Raw genomic sequence first — 25,314 nt, 5'->3', positions numbered from 1 at the left:
CTTCAAAATTACCATTTTGCCTCATACATTTATTCAAATATATGTACCATGCTATTCCAGGTACTTTCCTAGGTGTTGAGTATCAGTAATGTATACTAACAGAGTGTAGCAGAATTATAGTTAAATCCCCTGTGTCCATCTTTCATACCTATTTTTAGCAGTGTCAGATTATCCTTTGGTTGTCTTCACATCTCTGTATTGTTTTTTTTTTTAAATTATCTTCTATTTTCTTTCCTGCTCTCAGAGACTCACTTTTCATGTCGTTATTATTCTCTCCTCTGTGACAGTTATATCATTGATATCTTTTTTTCACTGGTATGGATCTCATTTATTTAAAACAGTATTTCTCACCTTTCTCAAATGAAGACTGCAAAAAATAAAAGCAGTGCTTTATTGAGCTGTCGTTAACCTGGGAGCAGTGCTGCTGCGTGTTCATTTATATCTTTTTGAACTTACTTTTCAGGACGTATTTCCTTTTTAGCTCCTTTGAGTATGTAAAGTAATATTTGTCACACATGTTCTACTTTTCCTGGAAAATTATTTTCATGCAGGTTCTTCATTTGCTTTTTGCTCGTTATGTTTGCTTTTTTCCTTTTGGGGAATAACATTCAGGTCCCACTTTTTGTCTTTTATACTTATTACTACTCTTTGCCGGTTACTGAAATGGGTCTAGTGCTGACTATGAGCCCTTTTGTACACTACTTCCCCCTTCCTGAGTTCTCTGCTTTGATTTACTCGTTGTTCAGGAAGAGCTGTTGGGACGGGGCAGACACAGGGTCCCTGGCAGCTGCAGTCCACGTATGTGTTCAGAGCAACACCCTCCTCCTGTTTTTACCGAATCTGCTCCATGTCTGTAGAGAGGGCATAACTCCTCTACCCGGGAGGGGCAGGAATTGAAGACGCTTATAGTGAAATATTACTCACAGATTACTTCTTTGTTCAAATGACCCAGGTCAGCAATTGCAAACTGGCTCATTGTTTTCTCTCTTTTTACAGGCCTGTCTCACTTCTAGTCCATTTCTTGAGAGGAGAAAGTAAGTCTTGCAGTTAGGAAACTAAATGCCCCTTGGGATTTACCCCTTTTCCTGTGGCCTGCTTAAGACTCAAGCCCTTGTCTTCCCAAGTAAGGGATTATTCATTGGCTATTTTAGCATTTTGTTTCACTTACTTTTAGAGCAACCCACAGCCCGCTTGAGACGTAGAGAGGCATGCATCAACTCTTACATTACCCCTCAGTGTGGTCCAAGTGTCACTGCACACAACACGTAGTCTTCATCTTCCGTGGCTGGGTCCAAGCCACGTTTCATCAAAGGTGAAACTTTGCCCTCTGCTCTTCTTGTTGGTACTTGTGGGAGCCCTGGCAGAGGAGTCAAATAAACATAACTTTGTACTGTCGTCTTCTACCAGAAGCCTCAGGGGAAATTGCATTCTCATTATTTTTCTTTATTGTAGTCTTAAAAATTCCTGTTCTGATATTTCAGTTTTACTTTTTTGGTAAAGTTTTTTTGTACCTTCGCTAGATTTGTAGCACTCTCCAACACTACCCACACCCCACTCTCCGCTTTCTGCCTGACAGTATCATGCTACCTGCAAATGATTTCTTCCTTTAAACAGCCTCGGTCTTGCCTTGCCTAGTGTGTCACAAGACCCCCTGAGGTCAATATGAACGGAGTGGCTATGAAGAAGTGATAACCTCTACTTCCTGTTCCCTTTCTCACAGGCAGTTAAGCTTAAATGTGTGCTATAAAATCTCTTTAACCAACAAGCCCAACCATTTATCACTATAGTCTTAACTACCTCTGCTTTTGGATATCTTAACTCCCCAAAGGACTGTCAATTTAACCATAACTACCTAACAACTGCCAAGCGTCACTTTATGAGCTGCTGTTGAGAGTTTAGCTATTTAAGGCTGATTTTTAAAAATTTTTATTGGCACCTCATGGCATTTGCTTGATTTACTGTGCTGCAGATAACCACAAATTAGGAACATTTCTTTACTTTAAGGTGTAGGCAAAGATTAAAATGGATACTGAATCATCTCTTCTCCATATTATTAACTCCTTACTGGGTCACTCTTCCAAGTTTGCCCAACTGGAAAAGGTCAAATGTGGTCAATTCTTGACGGAGACCTCTGTGGGTTCCCTAAGCCAGCAACTCTTTTCTTCCCCAGCCTGAGCTCCAAGCAGCTGTTTCTCCACCAGCCCCCGTGTCTTTTCTTAAGGCAAAGGCTTTGATGACACGCGTGGCTTCACACATCTCATCGAGGACCCTGTGTTTTTTGCAAAGGTATCCAAAGTGGGAAAAATTCAATGGCTAAAAAAGAGACATTGAACATTATTTAGCCGTAAAAAGGAGTGAAATTCTGACACATGCTACAACATGGATGAACTTTGAAGACACTGAGTAACGTAAGCCAAACACTGATGGACAAATATTGTTTGCTTGCCCTTAAGGGACCTGGAATAAGTGAATTCATGGGGACAGAAAGCACATGATAGGTTAACCAGGGGCTGGGGGAAGGGCAATGGGGATTTACTGCTTAATGGTTACGGGGTTTCTTTTTGGGGTGGTGATGGTTGTACAACATTGTGAACGCAATTAATGTCAACTGTGCATTTTAAAATGGTTTACATGACATTTTAAAAAGACATACACTTCTTTAAAATGAGACGTGAGGACGTCATTTCAGGACTTCCACCTCCTCCACACTCACCCTCTGCGGGGACCGGGAGGGTTCTGCCCTTCTCTTCACTCAGAGCTGAAGCCCCGGGGCCTCTGTCTTGGTGGCTGTCTCTCCATTGCCCTCCGCCCTTTCTCCCGTCCTGGCTCTCCCTCCCGGAGAGGCCCCACCTGACTCCTCTCTCCCACCCTCCCCCTCTCTGAAGACTCTCTGCTCACTTCTGAGGCTGAGTGACCCTCCCTGCTGGAGTCCTCCGCGTGGGAAGGCGGGTGTGACAATTCCAACCAAGGCCAGCCAAGATCTGACAAAACGCACTCACCCAATTCTGTACCGGAGCGAGGACCTTTGGGCAGAGGCCATCACGGCTCCTGTCCCTCTGAGCCACGTGAGCGGCGCGAGAGACGGAAAGGCACCCAGAGCAGCCGCCTCCTGAGTGTGGCCACGAAGAGCCACAGCCTCGGCCCTGCCGGCCCCCTGGGGACCAGGCCAAATCACTGGAGCCGGTGTTCCAAATCACCGAGTGGGCTGGTGACCAGTTTGACTTGTGCCCCAGCCCTAAATCCTTCAAGCCAGGGGCGCTAGTTTGCTGCGGTTTCACTGCCAGAAGCAGGGGCAGGTCCAGGCCCGTGGAAGGGCAGGGCCTCAGGAGCAGCTGCGGGGCACGGGTCAGCCAAGACAAACAGTGCTCAGAGAAGAAGGACCTCTCCTCTTTCCAAACCACGATAGAGGCAGCGGCAGATGCTCCTGCAGAAGCCCAGGCCAGGGGTCAACTCTGCCGGAGGAGGAAAGACAGGAAGCCATCTCAAAGCCGCAGTGACAAGGACAGAGGTAGGTAGGGTGGGAGACCTGCGCAGAAGCCCAGGCACAACCGGAATCAGGGGGAAATCCTCAGTAATTCAAGAAAGTAGTCACCGAGTGAACTGATGCTTAGTGAATTTGCTTTTGGGTAACTGGAGTGTCTAGCCCAGCAATTCTCAGTTAGAACCAACGCTGGTTCTTATAAAGTTGATTTTCAGATTTCTCAAAAAACAGAATTTGTCACATAACCACAGCAGGAGAGAAATAATATGCCAAAATATTTATTAAATATTAAAGTTCTTTTACTTAGTGATGACCAATAGTCCCAGGGAACACAGGAAGTAGAGTTTTATTGCATACATCTGCTTACATTTGTTAAGAGTCCTCAGAGGAACTTTCGCATGAGCAGGTGAAGGTGGCAAGAAGCGGCCGAGCTTCTGAGGCAGTGTGGCCGCCGGAGCCGCAAACGTACAGGAGCATCAAGGGGGCTGTGTGTCAGCCTAAGAAAAACACCGTTAGGAAGGAGACCTTCTGCTGAAAGCTCCACCGTCATATATCACGCACCCCAAAGCCAAATACACTAGAAGGGTGTGTTTATCCAGTGTCTGGAATTTTCCAGACTTTTGCCATTGGCCAACGGAGAAACAGCCTCAGCTTCGAGCTGGCTCATTAAGACCTTTCAGAAAGGAGCCAGTGGATTTTAGCATCTCACCCCAGAGGGAAGGCTCCTGATCACATTAAACCAGAGCGGAGCTGACGGCTTCCTGCACTGCCCTCTCAGTTCAGAGCGCAACAGCACTGAAGAACCTGGGATTACATTCCACTTTCTTTTCTGCCATTGTCGTGCCCCCAAATAGCCTACACAGCAGGCTGTTTCTCTAACTGGACGCCACTCTTCTCTTTCGCGTTCTCACTTTTCTTTAATTGTCTGCCCATCCTCCTTTTCCTCCTTTTTCCTTGGCATGTTTGTCTCGGAGTTGAAGTCAGTGCTCTGGTGGTAAAAGCAAACATAACACACACACTATGCAAACCCCCAGCAGCTCAAGTGTGAAAACTTCTTTCTGGAAACTCTGCCTTACTGTATCTGGATATCTTGTAGAATGAAAATGACAGGATCGTGTTGTGTTTTAATATGGTTTTACTGTTGAATCTACAGGGCTTAGATTGCACCCCCGTTGCTAGGTGGAGTCTCACTGGAAAGATGGAGCGATTCCTGGGCCAACTTCTTTGGGAAAGAAGCTTGAGCCTCAGAAAGGAAACTGGGACTAAGAGCGCGGACCCAGTTAGGTGTAGAAGAGGGTTCAGCTTTTCTTGGTCTGGTATCACAGGGTCTAATATCTAGGGGACCGCTCCTAAATGGTAGTTGCTAAACATAGCATTTTCAGACTGACACCTAGAAAAGAAAGTCTCAAAACAAGGCTGGATGTGATGCTCTGGTATCCCACATGTGGCTGTGACCTTTGGGTCGCAAGCTCTACTTTGCAAAGCGAACAGACTGCCACTGCTTTCAGTATTTTCTACATTTATTCCCTTTGGTTACCCCCAACCGTGATTAGAGAATTTTTCTCAGGGAGTCAAGGAAAAAATCTGTTTGCCAACGCTTAGGTCTGAATATCTTAAGGATTCCGTGAGTCCCTGAGGCTGCATGACCCTACAGAGGAAGGTCTATGGCAGGGGCAGACTTGGGGTTTCTCCCCAAAATGAGAGTCCCCTTCTGACAGTAACTTGACTCATTATGGAAGTTAGTGTTTCTTTTGCCTTCTCCTGTCCAATTCACTTAATGATCTCCTTCTTCTTCCTTCTCCAGATACTTCCAGCCAGTTACTAATTTTTGCTCAACAGAGTAAACTCTGCCCCACAGAATCTGCAATTAGGGTATGTTGCCACTAGGTGGTGGAGTACTGCAACTTTTCCTGGAAACCAGTAGTTTTAAAACCCTGGTCCTGACCAGCTATGTCAAAAATGAACTGAGATCATTAAAAAAAAAAAAAAAAAAAAAAATACAGATTCTCAGGCCCTGTCCCAGACCTACTCAATAAAATCTCTGAGAACAGGATTCATGAATTTGTGTTTGTTTGTTTAACTGTTCTCAGGTGAATCTGATTCACAATTGGTTTTTAGAATTCCTGGCACAAACTATGACACACTTTCACATTTTGCTTAGAATCCAACTTCAAAAACAAAAAAATTTAACCAAGGTCCCTCCCCTTTATAATAAATTTTCCATCTTGCATTTACCAAAATATAAAACTTTTCACTGAATTTACAAAGATGGCCTCTAAAACTACTTTCTCAGAATATTTTTTCCTTCTTTTCTCTTCGTTTTGAGAAATATTTTAAGCTTGTCTTCCATATTACCAACTTGATATCATTCCGGGAGAGGAATTCGGATCTTTCATTTAACCTTGTATTTCATAGCATTCTTCCTTACCCCGTTTAGCTTTTTCAGGAAATCTTAGCTTGAGGACCGATTTCAGTCCTATTTCACAGGGTCCACATTTTCTTAAATTTTATTGGGAGTCTTGACTTCCTTTTTCTGCAATAAAGCTTTCATAAAGTTAAGTTCCCTCTGCCTTTGGACTGCTGTGTTTTTCTTATCAGAGAGTTTCTTCCTAGGCCCGTATGAATCCGAGTTCAGTCAGGAGAACATAAGCATTCTGGACGTTTCGGACAGGGAAGCTACCGACGGAGCCTCGGCCCGGACGTGACGGAGGAGGTGAGCGCTCACACAGGGAGGCTGCGAGGGCACCGGGACGGAGAGGCGGGAGCGGCGGGGCGGGTGGAGGCCGGAGCCCGGCCGTCCGGGGAAGCTGGGGCCTCGGCCGCCGGACTCCGGGGGGCGGGGCGACGCCGGGGGACGTGGGGTGAGGGCGGGAGCGGCGTCCAGCGTGCGGGGGGCCCTCCGGGCCTGCGGTGCTTCCCCCGCTCCCACCCTCCGGCCTCTCCGCGGCACCTGCCGAGACCCAGCAGCGCCGGAGGCGGAGCTGGCGGCGGCGCGGGTCTGCGAGCGGCGCCTGCCCGTTCTTGGCCGCCCTGGTTTCCGTTCTCCTCTTTGGTGGACGGCGAGGGGCTGGCAGCTGTGTGCCATCCTGCCCAGGGCCGGGGCCAGAGGACTCGGGACGGGGGGCCCCTTCTGCGTGTGGCCAGCGCCCCTTGCCCGGGGGCCCAGAGGACAGTCGTGGACTTTGAGAGCCTCTCCGCTGGCTTCCTGCGAGGCCGCCGCCACCGGGGACGCCGGGCGGCTCGGCGGACACGGTTCCCGCCCCGCTAGGAAGATGGGCGCGTAAGGAGGATAGAGGCGGGCGGCGTGGCCAGGCTGCTGCTGGACACGGAGGCCCAGGGGACGGCCGGCCTGTAAGGTGGAGGCCTGAGATCCGGAGAGAACCAGGGGCAGCCTCGGGTCTGCATGGCGGCGGAGGAGCAGCAACGCGGGTGTTCCGAGAGGCCTGAGAGCTGTGGCACCAGGGCGTTCAGACGGTGCGCGAGGGAAACGGGCCTCCAGCGGGCGCAGGCCAGCCTCACAGGAGTGGTGGAGCACGACACCCTCGGGCTACAGTAAATACAGTAGTTTAGAGACCCGAGACCAGTTGGAAGGTCAAGGCATCCTATGCTGGGCGGGGCAAGAGGGGATGGAGAGAAATGGATGGTTCAGGAGAAACTGCAGCACCCTGTGGTTGACTGGGTGTGGTGTCAGGGAGAGAAGCCGAGAGGGCGATCCTGAGGGCTTTGTGGCTTGGGTGACAGGAAGAATTAAAGGCGGACGGAGCTAGCGAACAGTGAATGCAAACCAGGCCAGTGGGATCACGAGGGAAGGTCTGATTACTTCCCCCCCTCCCCCGCCCCCTTTTTTTTTTTTAACTTAATGAGTTTGAGGCGCTTGTGGAAAATCTGCTTAAGCACTATGTTTCTGGAGTGCAGACATTACATACAAATTGTAAGAATGCTTGTGGATCTAGATAATTTTGAAGTTCCAACTAACAATATTTCATTACTCTATAGACCGCAATGTGTGATGCAAGGGGCAGATAATACTGAAGATGCTCTGTCTCTGCTTGGAAATGATTCCAGATCATGACAGTGACAGTTTTCATGAGAGCATGCCTTGTGGTGACCTATTCAAAGTTCTACAGGTCAACAGATCCACCTAGACTCAGATCGATTTGAAACACACTGAAAGGGCAGCCGAAGCATCGGCCCACACGCACAGAAGTCCCTCGTGGAACTGGCTGGTTCTCAGGAAGCTCTGGCTCCCAATGACCAAGTAGGACACGCAAGTCTGTCTCTCTGAGCAAACATGGCCAAGTCAGGAACTGCAAAATTTGGTCTCTATCAAAAAAGTCCCCGGACAGCCTGAAACTCATTTCGAACCGTTTCAGGGAGGACCCTTTCGAGGAACATGACTGGCCTCGCACAGCACATTTAAAATAACAACCTTCCATGAAGCTGTGAACACGAGGGAAAACATTTCTCCCAAATGTTTGTAACCAACTTCCAACAGAGCATTGCCTTATGCAGCTGCCCTGGCTGAAACACTGCTTTCGTTCCATGAGGAGCTATGGGACCTCCTGCAGACAGAGGCAGGCTCCCAGGGCACGGCCCTTTGCAGCTTTTTTAGGAGCAAGATGGAGTGAGAATTCTCCACGTCATTTGTAATATTCTTTGGCTCTGTTTCATTAAAACATGTACTAGAATGAAAATAATGGTAAGATGAATATGGGTTTACTATTGAAATGCCATTCTTCCTTTAAAAAATTAATTATGAGCACTTACTAGATGCCAGGCACTGTTATGGGTGCTGGTGATAAGAAGTTAACTGTAAGGTGTGTCTGTTCTCAGGAAGGTCACATTCTGATATGGAGAGAAAGAGAGTTAGCAAGAAACTACACGTGAACAAGAGAATGTCAGCTTGTGCTGGGTTGTATGAAGACCTGCGTCGAGGGGTACAGAAGAAAGTGAGGGGCTGGGGCGTGTGTGCAATTGAAAGAGCAGTCAGCATTTCACTGAGGGGAGTATTTCATGATGTGAAAATTATATAAAGTTCAAAATTTAGCATCCATAAAGTTTCTGTGGAACTTGGCCATGTTCATGTGTTGTCTATGGCTAATTTGTGCTTATAACAGCAAAGTTGAGTCGTTGCAATAGAGATAGTATGGCCTGTAGAGCCAATTTCACTTTACTTTTCTTTTTTTATATTTTTACCTTTACTGTGTTGTTCTTTACAGAAATAGTTTTCTGATCTGGTCTAGATTTAAGAAAACAAGAAGGCAATGTTAAGAATGCAGATATTTAAATGTTAAAATCAATGTGTCTTTTAGTGTTATGTTATGAATAGCACAAAAATTGGGAAAAAATTGGGAAAGATATTCTCCCAGTATTCAAAAACTATTGTCCAATTCAACAAATAAATCTCTCACATCTTTACCAAACAAGTAAAGATCTGGCATACTTCTATGTTGCTTCACTTTTTTCTTAATCAAGATAAACAAAATTATCAACTGACTTTCATGATGTGAGTGATTTCTTTGCTGAATCAGACAGTAATCAAGCATTATTCGTAGCCTGATTTTATTGACACTATTGCTAGAAATAGTATAAAAACAGAGAGTGGAGGACTGACGTCAGGGAGGATGGTAGAGTAGGAATCTCCAGAAATCCACTTCTCCACCCCACGACAATTGTCCTCTCTGAATCTGTCTGATGTAACTATTTTGGAACTCTTGAGTCCATTTAAAAGCTTTCAGCTTCCAGGGGAGGCTTGGCCTGTAAACTGAGGTTAATTTCAGTCAATGTCAGCTCTCAGTAGGGTGATGGCTACCAAGGTCCCAGCCCCCAGCCCCATAGCAGGCAGCCATGCCAACATTCCGGAAGTAGCTCCTGGGAACCAGAGTAGCCAAGAAGGAGCTTGTCCCTCAGATATTGGGGGCCTGTGTTCTGATCTCTGATTGCTGTTTCTGATCATAAAGTTGCAGACCCAGAAGTGGGCGACCACTGTTGCAAGACACATCCATTGACAGCAGTGTCTTCCAATGGATTTAAAGAAACAGAGCTTATTTCTCTCCCCTTCATTTTCTCCTTTTTCCCTTTTGGGAGCCTGACATTTAAGGATTAGGACATTTAAAAGCAACCACATGTGTGGGGCAATTTATAAAGTCACTACACATGCCCAAGGGAAAGACACAGGCTCAGAAAAAAATCTGAGGAGGTCTTAAGTTTATGCCTCAGGCTATTCCCAGGCAGAGATACCCTATGAGAATGTTTTTAAGCAAACCCTGGGCAAGGAGGAGAATCTTATTTCCAGAGTTACCACATTATAAAATTCAAATGTTCAGTTTTAAATAAAAAATTATAATACCCTCAAGGAAACAGGAAAATATGGCCCATTCAAGGGGGAAAAAAAAAAGAAAATACCTATGAGGAAGATCAGATGGCCAACTTACCAGAAGAAGACTTTAAAACACTCTCTTAAAGATTCTCAAAGAGCTATAAACTAAGATATAGACAAATTCAAGAAACTGATGTATGAACAAAATGTAAATATCAAAGACATAGAAAACAAAAAACAAAACAAGAAGGATTTTGGAGCTGAAAATTGCAATAACTGAAATGAAAAATTCACTAGAGAGATTCAAAAGCGGATTTGAACAGGCAGTAGAAAGACAAGTGAATTTAAAGAAAAAAACCCCAAAATATCAAGTCTGAGAAACACAAAGAAAAGAGACTGAAGAAAAGTGAACAGAGCCCAAGGGACCTGCAGGATGTATCAAGCAGACTGACACATGCACTGTGGGAGTCTCACAAGGAGAAGAGAGAGAGAGGGGCAGAGAGATTATTTGAAGAAGTAGTGGCCAAAAACTTCCTGAATATGATGCAAGATATGAATCTACAAACCCAAGAAGCTCGAAGCTGGATGAATTGCAGGTATGATAAACTTAAAAAGAGACCCCCAGAGAGACACATTATAATCAAACTGTGAAAAGAGGAAGAGATAATCTTGAAGATTCAAGAGAGAAGTGACTTGTCACATGCAAGGCATCCTCATAGATTTAAAAAGATAAATATTATACAAAGTTTCTTCTCCAGCCATAATTAGATGAAATTAGAAATCACTAACAAAAGGAAAAGTGGAAAATTCACAAATTTGTGGAAATTAAATAACACACTCTTAAATAACTAATGAGCCAAAGATGAAATAACCAGGGAAATTAGAAAATATTTAGAGATGAATGAAAACAAAATCACAACATATCAAAACTTACTGGATATAGCAAAAGCAGGGCTAAGAAGGAAATATATAGCTGTAAAAACTTACAATTAAAAAGAAGATTCCAAATCAACAACCTGATTTTATACCTTAAGCAACTAGAAAAGAACAAACTAAACCCAAAGCCAATGGAAGGAAGGAAATAATCAAGGTTAGAACAGAGATAAAATAGAGACTAGAAAAAAATAGAAAAAATTAACAAAACCAAATGTCCTTTTCATTGAAAAGATCAACAAAATTGATATAACTTTAACTAGAGGACTAATTACACAAAGAGATTAGGCTAAAAATACTAAAATCAGAAATTAAAGTGAGGATAATACTACTGATTCTACAGAAATAAAAAGAATTATAAGAAAGTACTATGAACAATTGTATGCCAACAAATTGGATAACCTAGATGAAATGGACAAATTCTTACAAACACAGAACCTAACAATACTAATTCAGGACAAATAGAATATCTGCATAGACCTATAACATATAAGTATGGAAACAGAATCAGTAATCAAAACTTCCCAACATAGAAAAGCCCTGAACCAGATGCTTCACTAATGAATTATACCAAACATTATAAAAAAAAAAAAGAAAGAAAGAACAACAATCCTTCTCAAATGCTTCCCAAACACTGAAGAGGCAGAAACACTTCCTAACTCATTCTATGAGGCCAGCATTACTCTGATACCAAACACAGACAAAGACACTACAGACAAAACAAAACAAAACAAAAAACTGCAGACCTATATCCCTGATGAGTACTAATGCAACAATCTTCAAAAATATACTAGCAAACCAAATCCAACAACATATTTAAAAAATTATACACCATGACTAAGTGGGATTTATTCCTGAGACATAAGGGTACTTAAACATACAAAAATATCACACTGGTCAGAATGGCCATCATCAAAAATTCTACAAACAGTAAATGCTGGAGCAGGTTTGGAGAAAAGGGAACCCTCCTACATGCTTGGTGGGAATCTAAATTGGTGCAGCCGCTATGGAAAACAGTATGGAGGTTCCTTAAAAAACTAAAAACAGAGCTACCATATGACCCAGCAATCCCACTCTGGGGCATATATCTGGAGAAAACCATAATTCGAAAGGATGCATGCACCCCAGTGTTCACTGCAGCACTATTTACAATAGCCAAGACATGGAAGCAACCTAAATGTCCATCAACAGAGGAATGGATAAAGAAGATGTGGTACATATATACAAATGGAATATTACTCAGCCATAAAAAGGAATGAAATAATGTCATTTGCAGTGACATGGGTGGACCTAGAGATTATCATACAGAGTGAAGTAAGTCAGAAAGAAAAAGACAAATATCATATAATATCGCTTATAAGTAGAATCTAGAAAAAATGGTACAGATGAACTTATTTGCAAAGCAGAAATAGAGTCACAGATGTATTAATAGAAAACAAACTTATGGTTACCAAGGGGTAAGGAGGCATGGGATGAATTGGGAGATTGGGATTGACATATATACACTATGTATGAAGCAGAGAGCTAGTGGGAACCTAATGTATAGCACAGGGAACTCTACTCAGTGCTCTGTGGGGACATAAATGGGAAGGAAATCTAAAAAAGAGGGGAGATATATATACCTAGAGCTGATTCACTTTGTTGTACAGCAGACACTAACACAACATTGTAAAGCAACTCTAATAAAAATTTTTTTAAAAAACATAAATTAATCAGTGTGATACAACACATTAACAGAATGGAGGGAAAAAATCCACGATTATCTCCATTCATGCAGAAAAAAATTGGAAAAGTGCAACCCTTTAATGACAGAAACACTCAGCATACTAGGAATGGAAGGAACTTACCTCAACACATCAGCTTTTCCTTGGAAGTAAAGCACAATCAAGTTTCTCTCACCTCCACTGCTACCAGGGTTTGCACCCTGGGTTTGCACCCTGGTGCAAACCTCCACCCTGTCTCACCTACAGAAGCTTCATAGCTGGTCTCCTTGCTTCTTCCCTTGTCTGTTCTCAAAATGGAACCAAAATGATCCTGTTAAAGTTTAAGTCACGTCGTGTCCCCTCTCTTCACAGATTCCTCCCGTGGCTTCCCATCTCACATGAGGAAAAAGCTCGAGTCTTCATCATAAGCTACATGAGCCCCGCAGCCTCTCCGAGGCACCTCGTGCTGCCCTCCCCTCACTCGGCACCCCCAGCCACTCTGGCAGTCACCTTCTTGCCTCACGGCCACCCCTCGTGGTCCCCTCTATTGAAATTCTCCCTTCTCACGTCCTCCAGGTCTTTACTCAAGTGTCTCAAGTATCTCCTCAGCGAGAGCTCCCTGGCCGCCCCGTCTAAAATGTCAACCACCTCCATCCATCCTGGCGTTTCCGAGCCCCATCCCTGCTTCAGTTCTGAGTCTTAGCATTCACCACTAGCTCACTATCTAGTGTGCATCCACTAGATTGTAAGCAACATGAAAGCAGGATTTGGGGCTCTGTTTGGCTTTATCTCTCTGTAGCTATATCCTTAGCACTTCAACAGTGCCTGGCACCTGGTGCTCAGTAGCTATTTGTTGCATAAATGTAATACATGGCAACTGCCCTTAAGTGGGTGCTTGTGTGTTTGGACCCAGCATGGAACATTTCCACTGTAGCCTGGGTTTTGTGATTCAAAGTAATATCATGCCGGCCAGGTGGTAGGGACCATTCAGCAGTCATTTTGAAAGGAATAATCATTTCCAAACTCAAACTTTCTTCAGAGGCTGCAAGTGAGGGCAAAGATGAGGTGATATTGGTTGTATTCAAGATTCCTATTTTTGAATATATTTTTACCTGTATTGGGATTAGAGGAATCAGTGATGGGCAGCCTGCAGCAGAGAGAAGGCCCGTGAGCAAGAAACAGGAGAACCCTTATGTGAGGCGAAAAGATGGGGCAAGGGCCAGAGAGAAGTGAGAGCAAAGGGCCAGGAGTGATCCAACCTCTGGCTTTGTGGCGTAACCCAGACAGAACTGAAACCCACTTGGCTTGGCTTCAGCACATACATTCTGATTCAAAGAACCACACTCTGCTGAAAAATATAAATGAAATCAGTTCCAAATTTACTTAGGGAGGAGTTGCCAAGACGTAGAGAGAACTGCACTTCTAATGCACAGCCAGTCGTGGGGCGTCTCCTCTGTGCCCCTACTCTCAGCACTCACCCCAGAGGCGGCCGTCGCCCAGAAGCCTCTGGTAGCCTCGCCTCGGCCCCCAGCACTGCTCCTCTCCCTCCTCTCTCTGTCCACCCTCCCTTCCAGCTCCAGTTTTCTTTCTCATGAATAATCTCGTCCTTTCCAACGTACACCCCGCGTCCTGGCTCGTCCAGTTGTGTGTCTGTCTCACCCATCGCCTCAATTCCACATCATGCACTCTGAGCTGACAAAGCTAGATTCTCAAGACAGGCAGGAGGGGTTCTGGAAAGGCTGTGACCATACAACATTAATAATTTTCTTCCCTGTCACAGTAGAACAAAGTCTCTTTTCCCTCCCTGGATTTCAAGTATCTTAAAATATCTGATTTCAAAAGAAGGGGGAGGAAGAGCCCTTGGAAAGACAGAAATACTAGTGAAAAGAGAAATCCCTCTTGTTGGGGGTTTCAGCCAAGTGAGCTAAAAAGCCAGGTTCTTCTTAACCGTCCATGCCACAAGATGTAAACGAATCTATTTACTCAGCAAAATATTTCCTTATTACATTTTGAGTAATTTCCCATTGAAAACAAACAGTGCATGTCAAGAAGCTCCAAAGTCCCTCAGGCCCTCGAGGCTGGAACGGCCTCATCCCAGTCTCTTTCCTCTTCCTTCAAGGGAGAAAGGCAAGTTTATTTTTACTTTTGTCTTTCTATTTTGACTTACCAAGCGCCACTACTCAACTGAGCTTTGAAAAAGACAGACAAAAGCAGCGACCATCTTAGTTTAGAGTGACTACAGAACATTTGAGCTGAGAGGGGCTTCGCTGGCAACTCATTTGATTTTCTTTGTTTTCTTTGCTCAGGTAGCTGGGAACAGTCACGGTTACCAACTTTGACACAGCGTGCCCAGCTTTCGCCAACTCTTCATTAATAAACCGCTGAAAAAGAAATAAAATCACTTTCCTTTCCTTTTTCTAATGATTACCAACACAATTCATGGGACAATCTACTCTTTCTCTACTGATGTAAAATGCCACTTTTGTCATCTGCGGAGGTCTCATAATTTAATTCTACTCTGTTATACTGAACTGTCCTTTCTGGCAGCAGAGCCTTACTCTTTTAATTCCTGTAAATTTATGATTAATTTTAATAGCTTACATGATAAGTAAGATATTATCTTTTATATTTATTATTCCAGGTGAAATTTAGGATCATCTGACTGATTTTGTTAAAAACGATTAGGATTTATGTACTAAAATAGGGAGCATTTAACATAATTACAATTTGTTAAAAAATATTTCTCTTTAAAAATTTTGCTGTTTTCTGCATATAGATATAATCCAGGTGTCACGTGCCCTCCACACGTTGTTAAACATTCAGATTGAACTGTCTTAAACCTTCCCCCAAATGGAGTGGAACCCAGAGTCGGTGGACCCTCGAGGACAGGTTGGGCTATTGGTTAAAAGCTCTCCAGGTGATGTGCAAAATCTTCAGAACCGATAGCCTGCGCTCCTCTGCTGACTGGATGACTCAGTTGGGTCCTGCTGAAGGCCAGTTGCTTGGGCTTCAAGAACACAGGGATCTTGCAAGGAAGGGTGAGAGCAGTCTTTTCATTTGGGCTGGGCAGTTTCCTCAGAGAGGAATCAACTAACCTTCTGCCAGATGGTTCAGGCTGGCTGTTCGTTTTCTGAGACCCAAGTGGAGGAAAGGGGCCAAGGTCTCACCACTGAGGATGTCAACTTTCATCTGATCCTCTGTTTTCAGCATGGCCCCTCACTCTCACTTCTCTGCGGTGTGGGGTATCCCCAAGTTTGGAACCTGTCAGATGGACCGTCTCCAAAGAGAAAACTTTCAGACTTCTACTGAAAATGGGGAGAAGCGGTGACGTGACAGTGTGAGGTCAGGGAAAGGATCCAGGAGTCTATCTGCTCAACATAAGGACTTTTAACCAGTCTTCCTGATCTCAGCCACTTGCTATACTCTTGTCTTCCTGAGCTTTTCTGGAGCCATGTGTGGAAACTCTCTCACTTCCTGTTGGTTTCTCTGCCCTATAGGCTTAGATTTCAACTTTCTCTCTACTTTGTTAAGTCAGTCACCACTTTCCTGCTTCCAAAATGTTGATATATATATTGTCTTCTATCCTTTACTTCTTGTCCTTGTGGATTTAAACCTTTCGAATATTCTTTTACAGTCATTTCAGGGGGATTTCAAGAGAGAGCGGAACCCGTGCTTTCAATACACCATGTTTCCGTCATGTATTTTTAAAACTTTTCCTATCATTTTTTTTGAGATGTGTCTTTTTAAAACGGCATATAGTTGCATTTTTAAACTCATTTTGAGTCTGTTATTCTTTCTTTTTTTTTTTTTGAGGTATGATTTACATAAACAGCTGAAGGCTGCTCACTGACGGCACTCCCAGCGGCTGGAGCAAAAAATCCTTCCCTGAAGGGGGTCTGGGCAGTACCTCCTCGTGTCTGCCATATCCTCCTTGTCAGTAACTCCCAAGGAAAACATCATTCTCACTTCTATTACCATAGATTAGTTGTGCTTAATTTTTAATTTCATTTAAATGGAATCACAGGGCGTGTACTCTTTTCATTCTCGTTTATTTTGTTCAACAATATGTCTGTGAGATTCATCATCTTGCTACATGTAGCAAAAGTCATTCTTTTTCATTGCTATATAGTATTCAATTTAAAACCCATACTACAATTTCTTTATTGACTCTTTCATTAACGGAAGCTTGGGTTGTTTCCATTATGGCTATTATTAAAAATGTTACTATTAACATTCTTATACATGTCTATTTCATGTCTTATATACATCCTATTATAGAGGACATAAAAACTAAATGCTCTTGGCATGTATCCCAAGAGCAGAATTGTTGGATCATAGGATATACCCATGTTTACCTTTAACAGATATTGCTAAATAGTTTTCTTAAGCGGTATGTACTGTCAGTTTGTTGATTGCATTTCCATTATATCTTTGCTATCTATGTCATTGATTTGTGCTTCAGCTTTAATTTTCCTTCCATATACTTAGGATTTAATTTGCTTTTTATTTTGTAATTTCCTAAGATGGAGACTTCAATCATTGATTTCCAACCTTCCTTTTTCTAATATATTCATTTAAAACTAGAAATTTCTCTTTGGTCAGAAACTGCATTCCACAAGTTTTGATATGCCAAATTTTTATTATTATTGAGATCAGAATGTCTCATAACTATTACTGTGATTTCTTTTTTGATACATGTGTTATTGAAGTTGGAGGTTTTCTACTTATGTTTCTGTTATTGATTTCAAGTTTAATTCTACTGTGGTCAAAGAGCATTTCCTCTATGTTCTCAGTCCTTTGAAATTTTCTGACTTACTCTATGATCCAGCATATGGTCTATTTTGGTAAATGTTCCACATAAACTTGAAAAGAATGTGTTTTGCAGTTGTTGGGTGTGATGCTCTATACAGTATTTGTCAATTGGGTTCAGATCTTCCATGTTTTTATTAGTTTTTTCTCTATGTATTACTATCAATTATGATCAGTTACTGAGAATGATGTATTAAAGTCTCCAAACTATAATTGTGGATTATCAATTTCTGCTTTTAGTTCTATCAACTTTTGCTTGATATCTTTTATAACTATTAGGTATATACAGGCTTTAAATTATTATGCCTTCTTGATGAATTGGCTCTTTTATCGTGGATGTCCGTCTGTCCTTATTAACATTTCTTACCTCAAATCCCATTGTTTGCTATTAATAGAACTACATCTATTCATATAGTGTTAGTGAATCGTTAGTGTTTTGTATGAAATACAAAACATTAGTGTTTGTATGGAATCTGGTTGTGGTTAGGGTTTGTATGGGATCTCTCTTTTGTCTTCCTATTTTTCCATCTTCCTGTGTCCTTACAAATAAAGTCTCTTGTAAACAGTCTTCTATTTAAAATGTGTCTCTTGTAAACAACACATAGCTTCTTTTTTAAAAACCGAATTGGAAAATGAGTTCAGCAAAAAATATAGCTGGTAATTGCCAGATGACCTCAGAACTGGAATTCCAATTCATCTAGTTCTGTTTCCACAACTGTCCTTTGTCTTTGAATATATAATTTTGGAAAATCTCAGGATTTTTCTAGTTAATGTAGTGAGAACATTGGGTGGCTATGACCTACTCTATTCTGCCATAAACTGCAAGTCCTGAGTCTTTGTCATTTAGTAGCAAGTTTAACTACTCACATAACTATTTTACTTGCTCTAACTTCTTATATCTTATTTCATGCTTTGTGGCTATTTTTCATTTTACTTTTTGATAGATTTATCTTTTTAACTCTAATACTGTAGACACTGTGTATACAGATATCACACGACTTCTTGATATTTGAAAACAGTACAAAACCATTGACCCTTGCTACCACACTCAATGAGAAATCTAACATCCTCTCCACGATTTGGGCACGTTTATAGGCACTTACATTTTCATGACAAATTTTGCTTCTGATTGTCTGTGTCTTCCACATTCGACATGTCTTGAGCACTTTCCTTGGCTGTGCAATACCCACAGCTTTGTCCTGGCCCAGATGTTTCTCTATTCCCTTTCGCTTTATTCCCCCCATCAACCTCTCCACCCCTCCAAACTTTATACTAAACTTTTAATTACTTCCAAACCTTCTGCAAAGCTTTTACTGAAGACTTGAGGTGATGAAGGGATGACCAAACTTCTTGGGTCATCCTGACATTATAGATTCCTTACGAACCACCTTCCCCCACAGGGGACTGTTCCGTCACCATGTAAAGCTGACACTGGACATTTACTTTTGCATAGGTGATATTTGAGCTCTCCACCCCTAGCCAAGCCTACCCACATTTGTAGATCCCAAAACTCATTAACATGCTAGAAAAAGGACGTGCATTTTATGGATCTCATGCTCACCAGCACCCAAATATTTGCCTGTGATTTTAAGTTTCAGCCTTTGCCCCAAATTGTCATTCTATGTGGAAAGGACCAATGGAAAGGCTTATTTTTCCCTTTGACATGACTTACACTATAATTTTTTTTTTACCTCTCTCTATTCCTATGTTTGTTCTATAGGAGGTTGCCTTTCAATAATATTTGAGCCAAAATTCTTGGTCACATCAAGCAAAAAGAAATCACATCTGGGCTTCCCTGGTGGCGCAGTGGTTGAGAGTCCGCCTGCCAATGCAGGGGACGTGGGTTCGTGCCCAGGTCCGGGAGGATCCCACATGCCGCGGAGCGGCTGGGCCCGTGAGCCATGGCCTCTGAGCCTGCGCGTCTGGAGCCTGTGCTCCACAACGGGAGACACCATAATAGTGAGAGGCCCACGTAACGCAAAAAAAGAAAAAAAAAAAAAGAAATCACATCTACTCATTGCCCCTCCCTCATGTAAAATAAGACACTTAATAGCCTTTTATGTCATATGCCCTAGCTCCAAACTGCTTTTGAAATAATCTAAGCTTTTTGATCCAAATTACTAGTTTTTTACATTATATATATTACCTTTCAAGTAACTTTTATTAATCTGCCCAGGAGTTGCTGTCTAAAAATATTAGGATCAACTCTCCCTCCATTCACTGCTCTTTTCTGTCATACTTGCTTTTGCAGAAACCACATAAACACTGATGCAGATTTCTCTTTTATATATTTATTTGGTTATTTCAATGGGAATTTGGAAGGGAGGGAAAATTATCAATTCCTGCATGCTTAAATGCAGGGGAGGTTATCTGCATCTTGAACTAGAAATCCATTTGTTTACTTTTACTGAAGCAAGGTCTCCTACTAAAACTCATTCCTTAGATGATATCATGTCCAATTTTTAAAGTTATATTCACACTCCCTTCCCCAATCCTACATAATCCTTCAATTTTCTCCTTCCACAATGACCCTTCCCTTACACTTTTAGGCCACCATCCTGATACTTGCCTAGTAAGAGTTTATTCAAAGAATACAAATTAATTTTCATATTCACCCCAGTCTGTTTTTATTTTAAAATGCCTACTGCATTTTTACTGCATAACACAGACGTTATTTCTAAAATTCTGTTTAAAATTGATTTTTCTTGGTAAATTAAATGCACTAGCAGAGCTGTTATTTAAAGAAAGATTTCGGTGAATCATTTTGCAAAGTAAAGAATTTTTATGCAATATGAATAAACTCCTATCCCAACTTATTTCCACTCCTCTTCCCACTAACAACAATAACAACAAAAAAATCTGTTTTGTAAATTTGGAATGCTGAATAGTAAATAGGGTTTACCATATTTCATTTAAAAACCAAATACAAACATCTACAGACTCCGCACTAAGGCTCTCTCATACCCGTATAAATAATTATGCATCCTCTTTATTTGAGAACGTGCTATTTGACTGCTTTCACTTTCTCTTTTTTCTTCTCCCCCCACCCACACTGTGCAGATGCTTAATGGGAACTGAGAGACAAGAAAGATTAGAGAGAAATAATGTTTTTCTTTGTAAACGTTAAAAAACTCTTAATTTTTCTTCCTGGGCTCAAAGCTCCTTCAGCTTTCTTCTGTCATTATTATTGGCCTTCAGAGATAAAACAAATGTGCTAAATAGCGTGGACCCACTGGCGGATTTTTGTGTTTGCTGCTTTCTCAGGCAATGAAGCCGGCAGCCTAGGATAATCAATTCATTTGCTCGAGTTTAACTTTTTGGCAAAAACCACCATTCCAACATGAATGTCCATTCCCATTTCAGGAATTTCTTTGCATGGGACCTTTCCCAGCACTGCACTCTTGATGAGTTAGTAATGATGACTGTAATGGGGACGAAGTTTCCAAAAATGAGAAAACCTTGCAGTGAAAGATAAGCTTTTGCAGTTGTCCAAGAAACACAATAAAGTGCTGTTACCGAGTGGCGGTGCTCACTAACGGACCTGCTTCTGATGATTAAGGGAGAGAGCTCAGTGGGCTTCATGCTGAAGTAATTAGCAGAATTTCTGATTATATTCTGACAAGTTCAATACAGAGTTGTTTGGTTAGTTTCTACAGTCGCAACACACATGGAGAACACATGTGGCATGGACTGGAGTTCCTGCTACTTTAGAGGTATTGATAAAATATTTTTAAAAATGTAATTCACAAGCCTGTAACATTCCTCAACCTTACGGGATGTGAACCTACCTCCCAGTCAAAGGGCAAAGTCTTTGCCAAGCACCCCAGTGCTACCCAGCTGTCTGTACCACCCCAAAGCAGCACCACCCTGCCCCGGCCCCGACCTTGGCCTCAACCCAGGCCACTGCTGGGACCTGGCGCAGCACAGGAAAGCTTTGCATTCCAGAGACGGAAAACACCAAGCTGGGCCTGCTCTCATTCTCTTCCCTTCCAGCTCTTCCAAGGCTTCTGTGCTCCTGGAACCCGAGGACCAGGCTGCCAGCAGAATCCAGTGTTAAATCTTAGAAGGCAATATATAAATGACCAATGAACACAGAGTAAACACAAACACCAAGTCCTTGTGATTCCTCTTCTGAATTCATCTGTCATCACGATCAATCTCTTAACCCTGGCCACCATCACCTCTACCTTGGATGAAGGCAGTAATCTCCTAAAATATCATTCTTTTCTCCAAAACATTCTTCTACTGCGGCCAAAGTCATATTTCTACAATGCAAATGTGATTGTGTTTCTTCCCTCCTCAAAGGCCTTCACCGCCTCCTTGGGCCTTCAAGATTGAATTCAAATTCTTTGGCATGGCTTGAATGAGGTGACTGTATCATTTTGGGGTCCAAACCAATCATTACTGAGAGTGAAGGAGGGGAGAGGGTGGCTGTTATGCTGGGATAGCAGGTGTAAGTGGAGACTACCCCAGGGCACATGGGGACATCTGGTCACCCAGAGCACAAGGGATCTTCATGAGCTGATCCCAGCTAATCTCTCCTCCCTCACTCCACTCTTTTCCCATTTTTGCACATGCTGTTCTCACTGCGTTGAATTCTGTTCTCCTTACCACCTACCCCTTCACCTGGTGGTCCTCCAGGACCCTGCTGAGGCTCTTCTTCTAGGAAGCCTTCCTCAAACTTTGAAGACCAAGTGCTCCCTTTTGGGTACTTCTCTTCCCCTGTGCTAACTACAGCCTTAGCAGAGACCACACCCTATTGTTTCCTTGTCTTTCTCCCCCTGTTGATTGCTAAGCTCCTTGAGAGCAGAGATCCTGGTATTGGTTGGCTGTCGATAGGTATGGACTGAGTGTTTGTGTCCTCCCAAAATTCCTATCCTGAAATCCTAATCCCCAAGTAGATAGTATTAGGAGGTGGGGCCTTTGGGAAGTGATTAGGCTGTGAGAGTGGATCCCTCATGAATGGGATTAGTGCCCACATAATAGGGACCTCTTTCACTCCTTCCATCATGTGAGGAAAGAGAGAAGACCAAGAATCAAGGTCCTCACCAGACACCAAATCTGCTGGTGCCTTGATGGTGGACTTCCAGCCTCCAGAACTGTGAGAAACGAATTTCTGTTGTTTACAAGACACCTAGTCTTTGATGTTCTGCTACAGCAGGCTAAGGCACCGCATAAAACTCCAGGGGCCGCTGCAGTTGAGGAGCTAGCAGTCTGCAGAGAATCTGGGCCACGGTGTTCGCGCTGTACTCCGGGCGGCGCTGGGAGCCTGAGGAAGGCTGGGCACACAGCACATCCCTGGCTTCAACTCACTCTGCCCTGAAGTTCTGGCACAAAATAAACCATTATCGTCTTTAGGGACTGACAAGAAAACTAATTTAGGATATAATGATGAGAGGAAGAGAGCAGCGCCTGGCAGGGAGCTGAGTGAGGCTTCTGGGTGCTGATCACACAGACATGTTCAGCATGAGAAGGGGCACTGACCTGAGGGACACGCTTCCCTGCACGCACCTTATAAGAAGTTCTCAAGTAGGATGAATACTTTCTAAATCCCGGCTCCAAACGGGATCCCTCGGGAATCTTAGGACGTCGACTCTAGCAAGTCCCGCCTCCATGCTGCCCCCTAGCCACGGCACGGCTCTGCAAAGCCTTCCGTGGGCTTAAAGGGATCTGACCACCGCCGCAGCATTATGGCTTGGCGACCGAGCGCCACAGCCCAGCAAATCGAAAGGAACCTCTTGCTAATTGCCTGGGTGCACGTTCAACGTGTCTAAGGTATGCTTTCATTTTTGTTAATGGCGCATGTGTTTCCAATGAACATTCCAAATGTGTGTTCGAGCCCTCCGCCCTTTGGGGGATGTTCACAAACAGCCTCTAGTATACCCTGCATATGTGCGTGCTCACATTCCATTTGAAACACACACTGGCCAGACATGCATATTTATGGCTGCGCCTCTGTCTTCAGCCTCCCCGCCCCCCTCCTCTCCCAGTCCCCTGCCCCCGATTTCCATTTTTGCTTTCCTGGAAGCAGACTTGTCCAGGAACGCCTGGGATTTTCACTGGCCCGTCCCCGTGGTTCTAATATGACCCGGGCTGCCGACATCCAGTGGCTGCCTGGCTTCATCACAGACGTATATTCTGCCTGGTTATGCTGGACCCTGTCCCTCCTAAAGGGAGCCCTGCCCAGAGCTGCCCAAGTGACCCCAGCCAGAGGGAAGGGTCACAGCTGCTGCCCCGTGGTGAGCAGAGGCCCTGCGGTGCCTGGACCGCTCTGCTCGGGCTTCGAGGGGCGAGGCAAGGGCCCGACCACCCAGGGCAGCCGAGCAGCCTCACGCCCTGCGAGCCCGTCCCCGCCCCTTCCTCCACCGTAGAGGCCTAACCGGCACTCATTTCCTGACAGAAAGCTCAACTTGAACTGTGAAACAGAAGCCATTTTAAAAGAAACCGACTCCGCGTTTTATTATTTTTCCAGAGAAAACAGGTTCCGCCTTGGCCGGGCCTCGGAGCCGCGCGGGACGCGCCTCCGCCCATCCCCCCCGCCGTTCGGGGGCGCGTGGGCCACGAGGGGCTTTATTTCAGAGGAAATCCTTCCCTTTGAATCCGAGACTGAGGGAGAGAGAGACTATAAGAAGGAAAAAAGGTTGGTTTTAATATGTGAAGCTGGTGCCCCTGGGGGAAACTTTAATTCTTGTCAAATGTTTCGGGAGAACGCAAAAGGGAAACTTGCCACGTTTGCACATGCCTTTCACGGCTCTCCAGCTCCGAGGCTCTGTGCAAAGCCTCTCGCATCCAAGGAGATGCTAGAGGGAAGGAGCCCCCCCCACCCCCCGATGGCCTGGGCAAGGGAAATGAAGGGATGCCCAGCAAGGGACAAAGCGGCTGTGCAGCCGCAGTCAGCACCACGTGCCTGGGGGGTCTCAGCGGGAGGCGACCGAGGCAGGAGCAAGGCGAGGAGCGGGGCTGGGGGGCGTTCAGGGGCGAAGCAGCCCCTTCCCAAGATGGACAAGGCTGAGAAAACGCCTCTCATCCACCTGCCCTTCTTCACAGCCTCTGCAGGTCTAGGGGGTCTGCGTGTCAGGAGACCCTGGAGCGCCAGAAAAGGGTGTTAGAAGACAGGGCCCTCCACTGATCCCGAGGGACCATGTAAGTGGAGCCATGGTTAGAGTCGCCAAAAACCCATTTCCCAGCCCTAGTTTCTGAAATCCAACGCCCTTGGGACGAAACAGTCAGGATTCTAATTCTAACTGGTTACTCTGGGGGCACTTCTGGGCATAGCTGGGGTTTTGGAGAGGAAGGGGAGACGGTGGGGAGAGCAGGCAACTCCAGAGATGAGATGGGCACCCTGCAGACATTTCTCCTGCAAAAATAAAATCACCCTGCAGGTTGGTCAATATTCTGCAGATAAACAAAGGCTGTGACAGCCCCAGAGTTTAAACTAAGATGGACTGTGAAATGAGATCTTATTAGATCCCCTGCCCAAGACACACATGGAGCCTTCAGCCTCGGGGGACTTCAGAAGCGTTTGGGGGCACAGGACTCTGGGCATGGTCCCCAGGGACGGCTGGCTTCTCTTGGGCTCTCAGGTCCATTCAGGTGATCTCTATCACCTCCCACATCATTGCCCTGACCTCTGGAACGAGGTAAGATCTTGTCCCTCCCATAACTTCCTTCTCACAATGTCATTTTTCTGTGTTTAAAACCCGTCTTCCTAGTTGGACTGGTGACTTTCCAGGGGCAGAGCTCTGCTGTGTTGCTCACCTCTGAATCCCCAGTGCCTACCTTAGGCTGGCACACGGCAGAAACTTAACAGCTCTTTGCTGAGTGAATGAATGAATGAATGAATGAACCCTCTCGCTTGCTGCTAGTGAAGGAGAGTGCTGGGAAGGGAGATGCGAAAAAAGAAGAGGTGGAGGTTTTTAAACCCCTAACTGGCCTAATTTGGTTTAGCGCAGTTTAGGAAAGAGCTTGGAAGGCATAAATCCCTTGGGGCCATCCCCAATACTGCCTAAGAGAAGCATGGCCTGGGGACCCATGGGGGTTCCCACTGCGCAACAGGAGCACCTGTCTGC

The 25,314-nt window shown here is 44.2% G+C and overlaps 1 protein-coding gene across 1 annotated transcript in view; it reads left to right on the top strand.

The window, feature by feature from the left end:
• MKX (mohawk homeobox) overlaps positions 1-6,256 on the top strand; it is an 85,470-nt gene extending 79,214 nt beyond the window's left edge. The window contains exon 5 of the mRNA XM_049705346.1: positions 6,095-6,256. Within this exon, the coding sequence (XP_049561303.1) occupies positions 6,095-6,186 (92 nt within the window). The 3' untranslated portion in view covers positions 6,187-6,256. The remainder of the gene's footprint in view (positions 1-6,094) is intronic.
• The last annotated feature ends 19,058 nt before the right edge of the window (positions 6,257-25,314 follow it).

Source organism: Orcinus orca, chromosome 2, assembly GCF_937001465.1.
Source record: "Orcinus orca chromosome 2, mOrcOrc1.1, whole genome shotgun sequence".
Lineage (NCBI taxonomy): Eukaryota > Metazoa > Chordata > Mammalia > Artiodactyla > Delphinidae > Orcinus > Orcinus orca.
The sequence above is the reverse complement of the archived record's forward strand: the minus strand, read 5'-3'. Positions and strand labels throughout refer to the sequence as shown.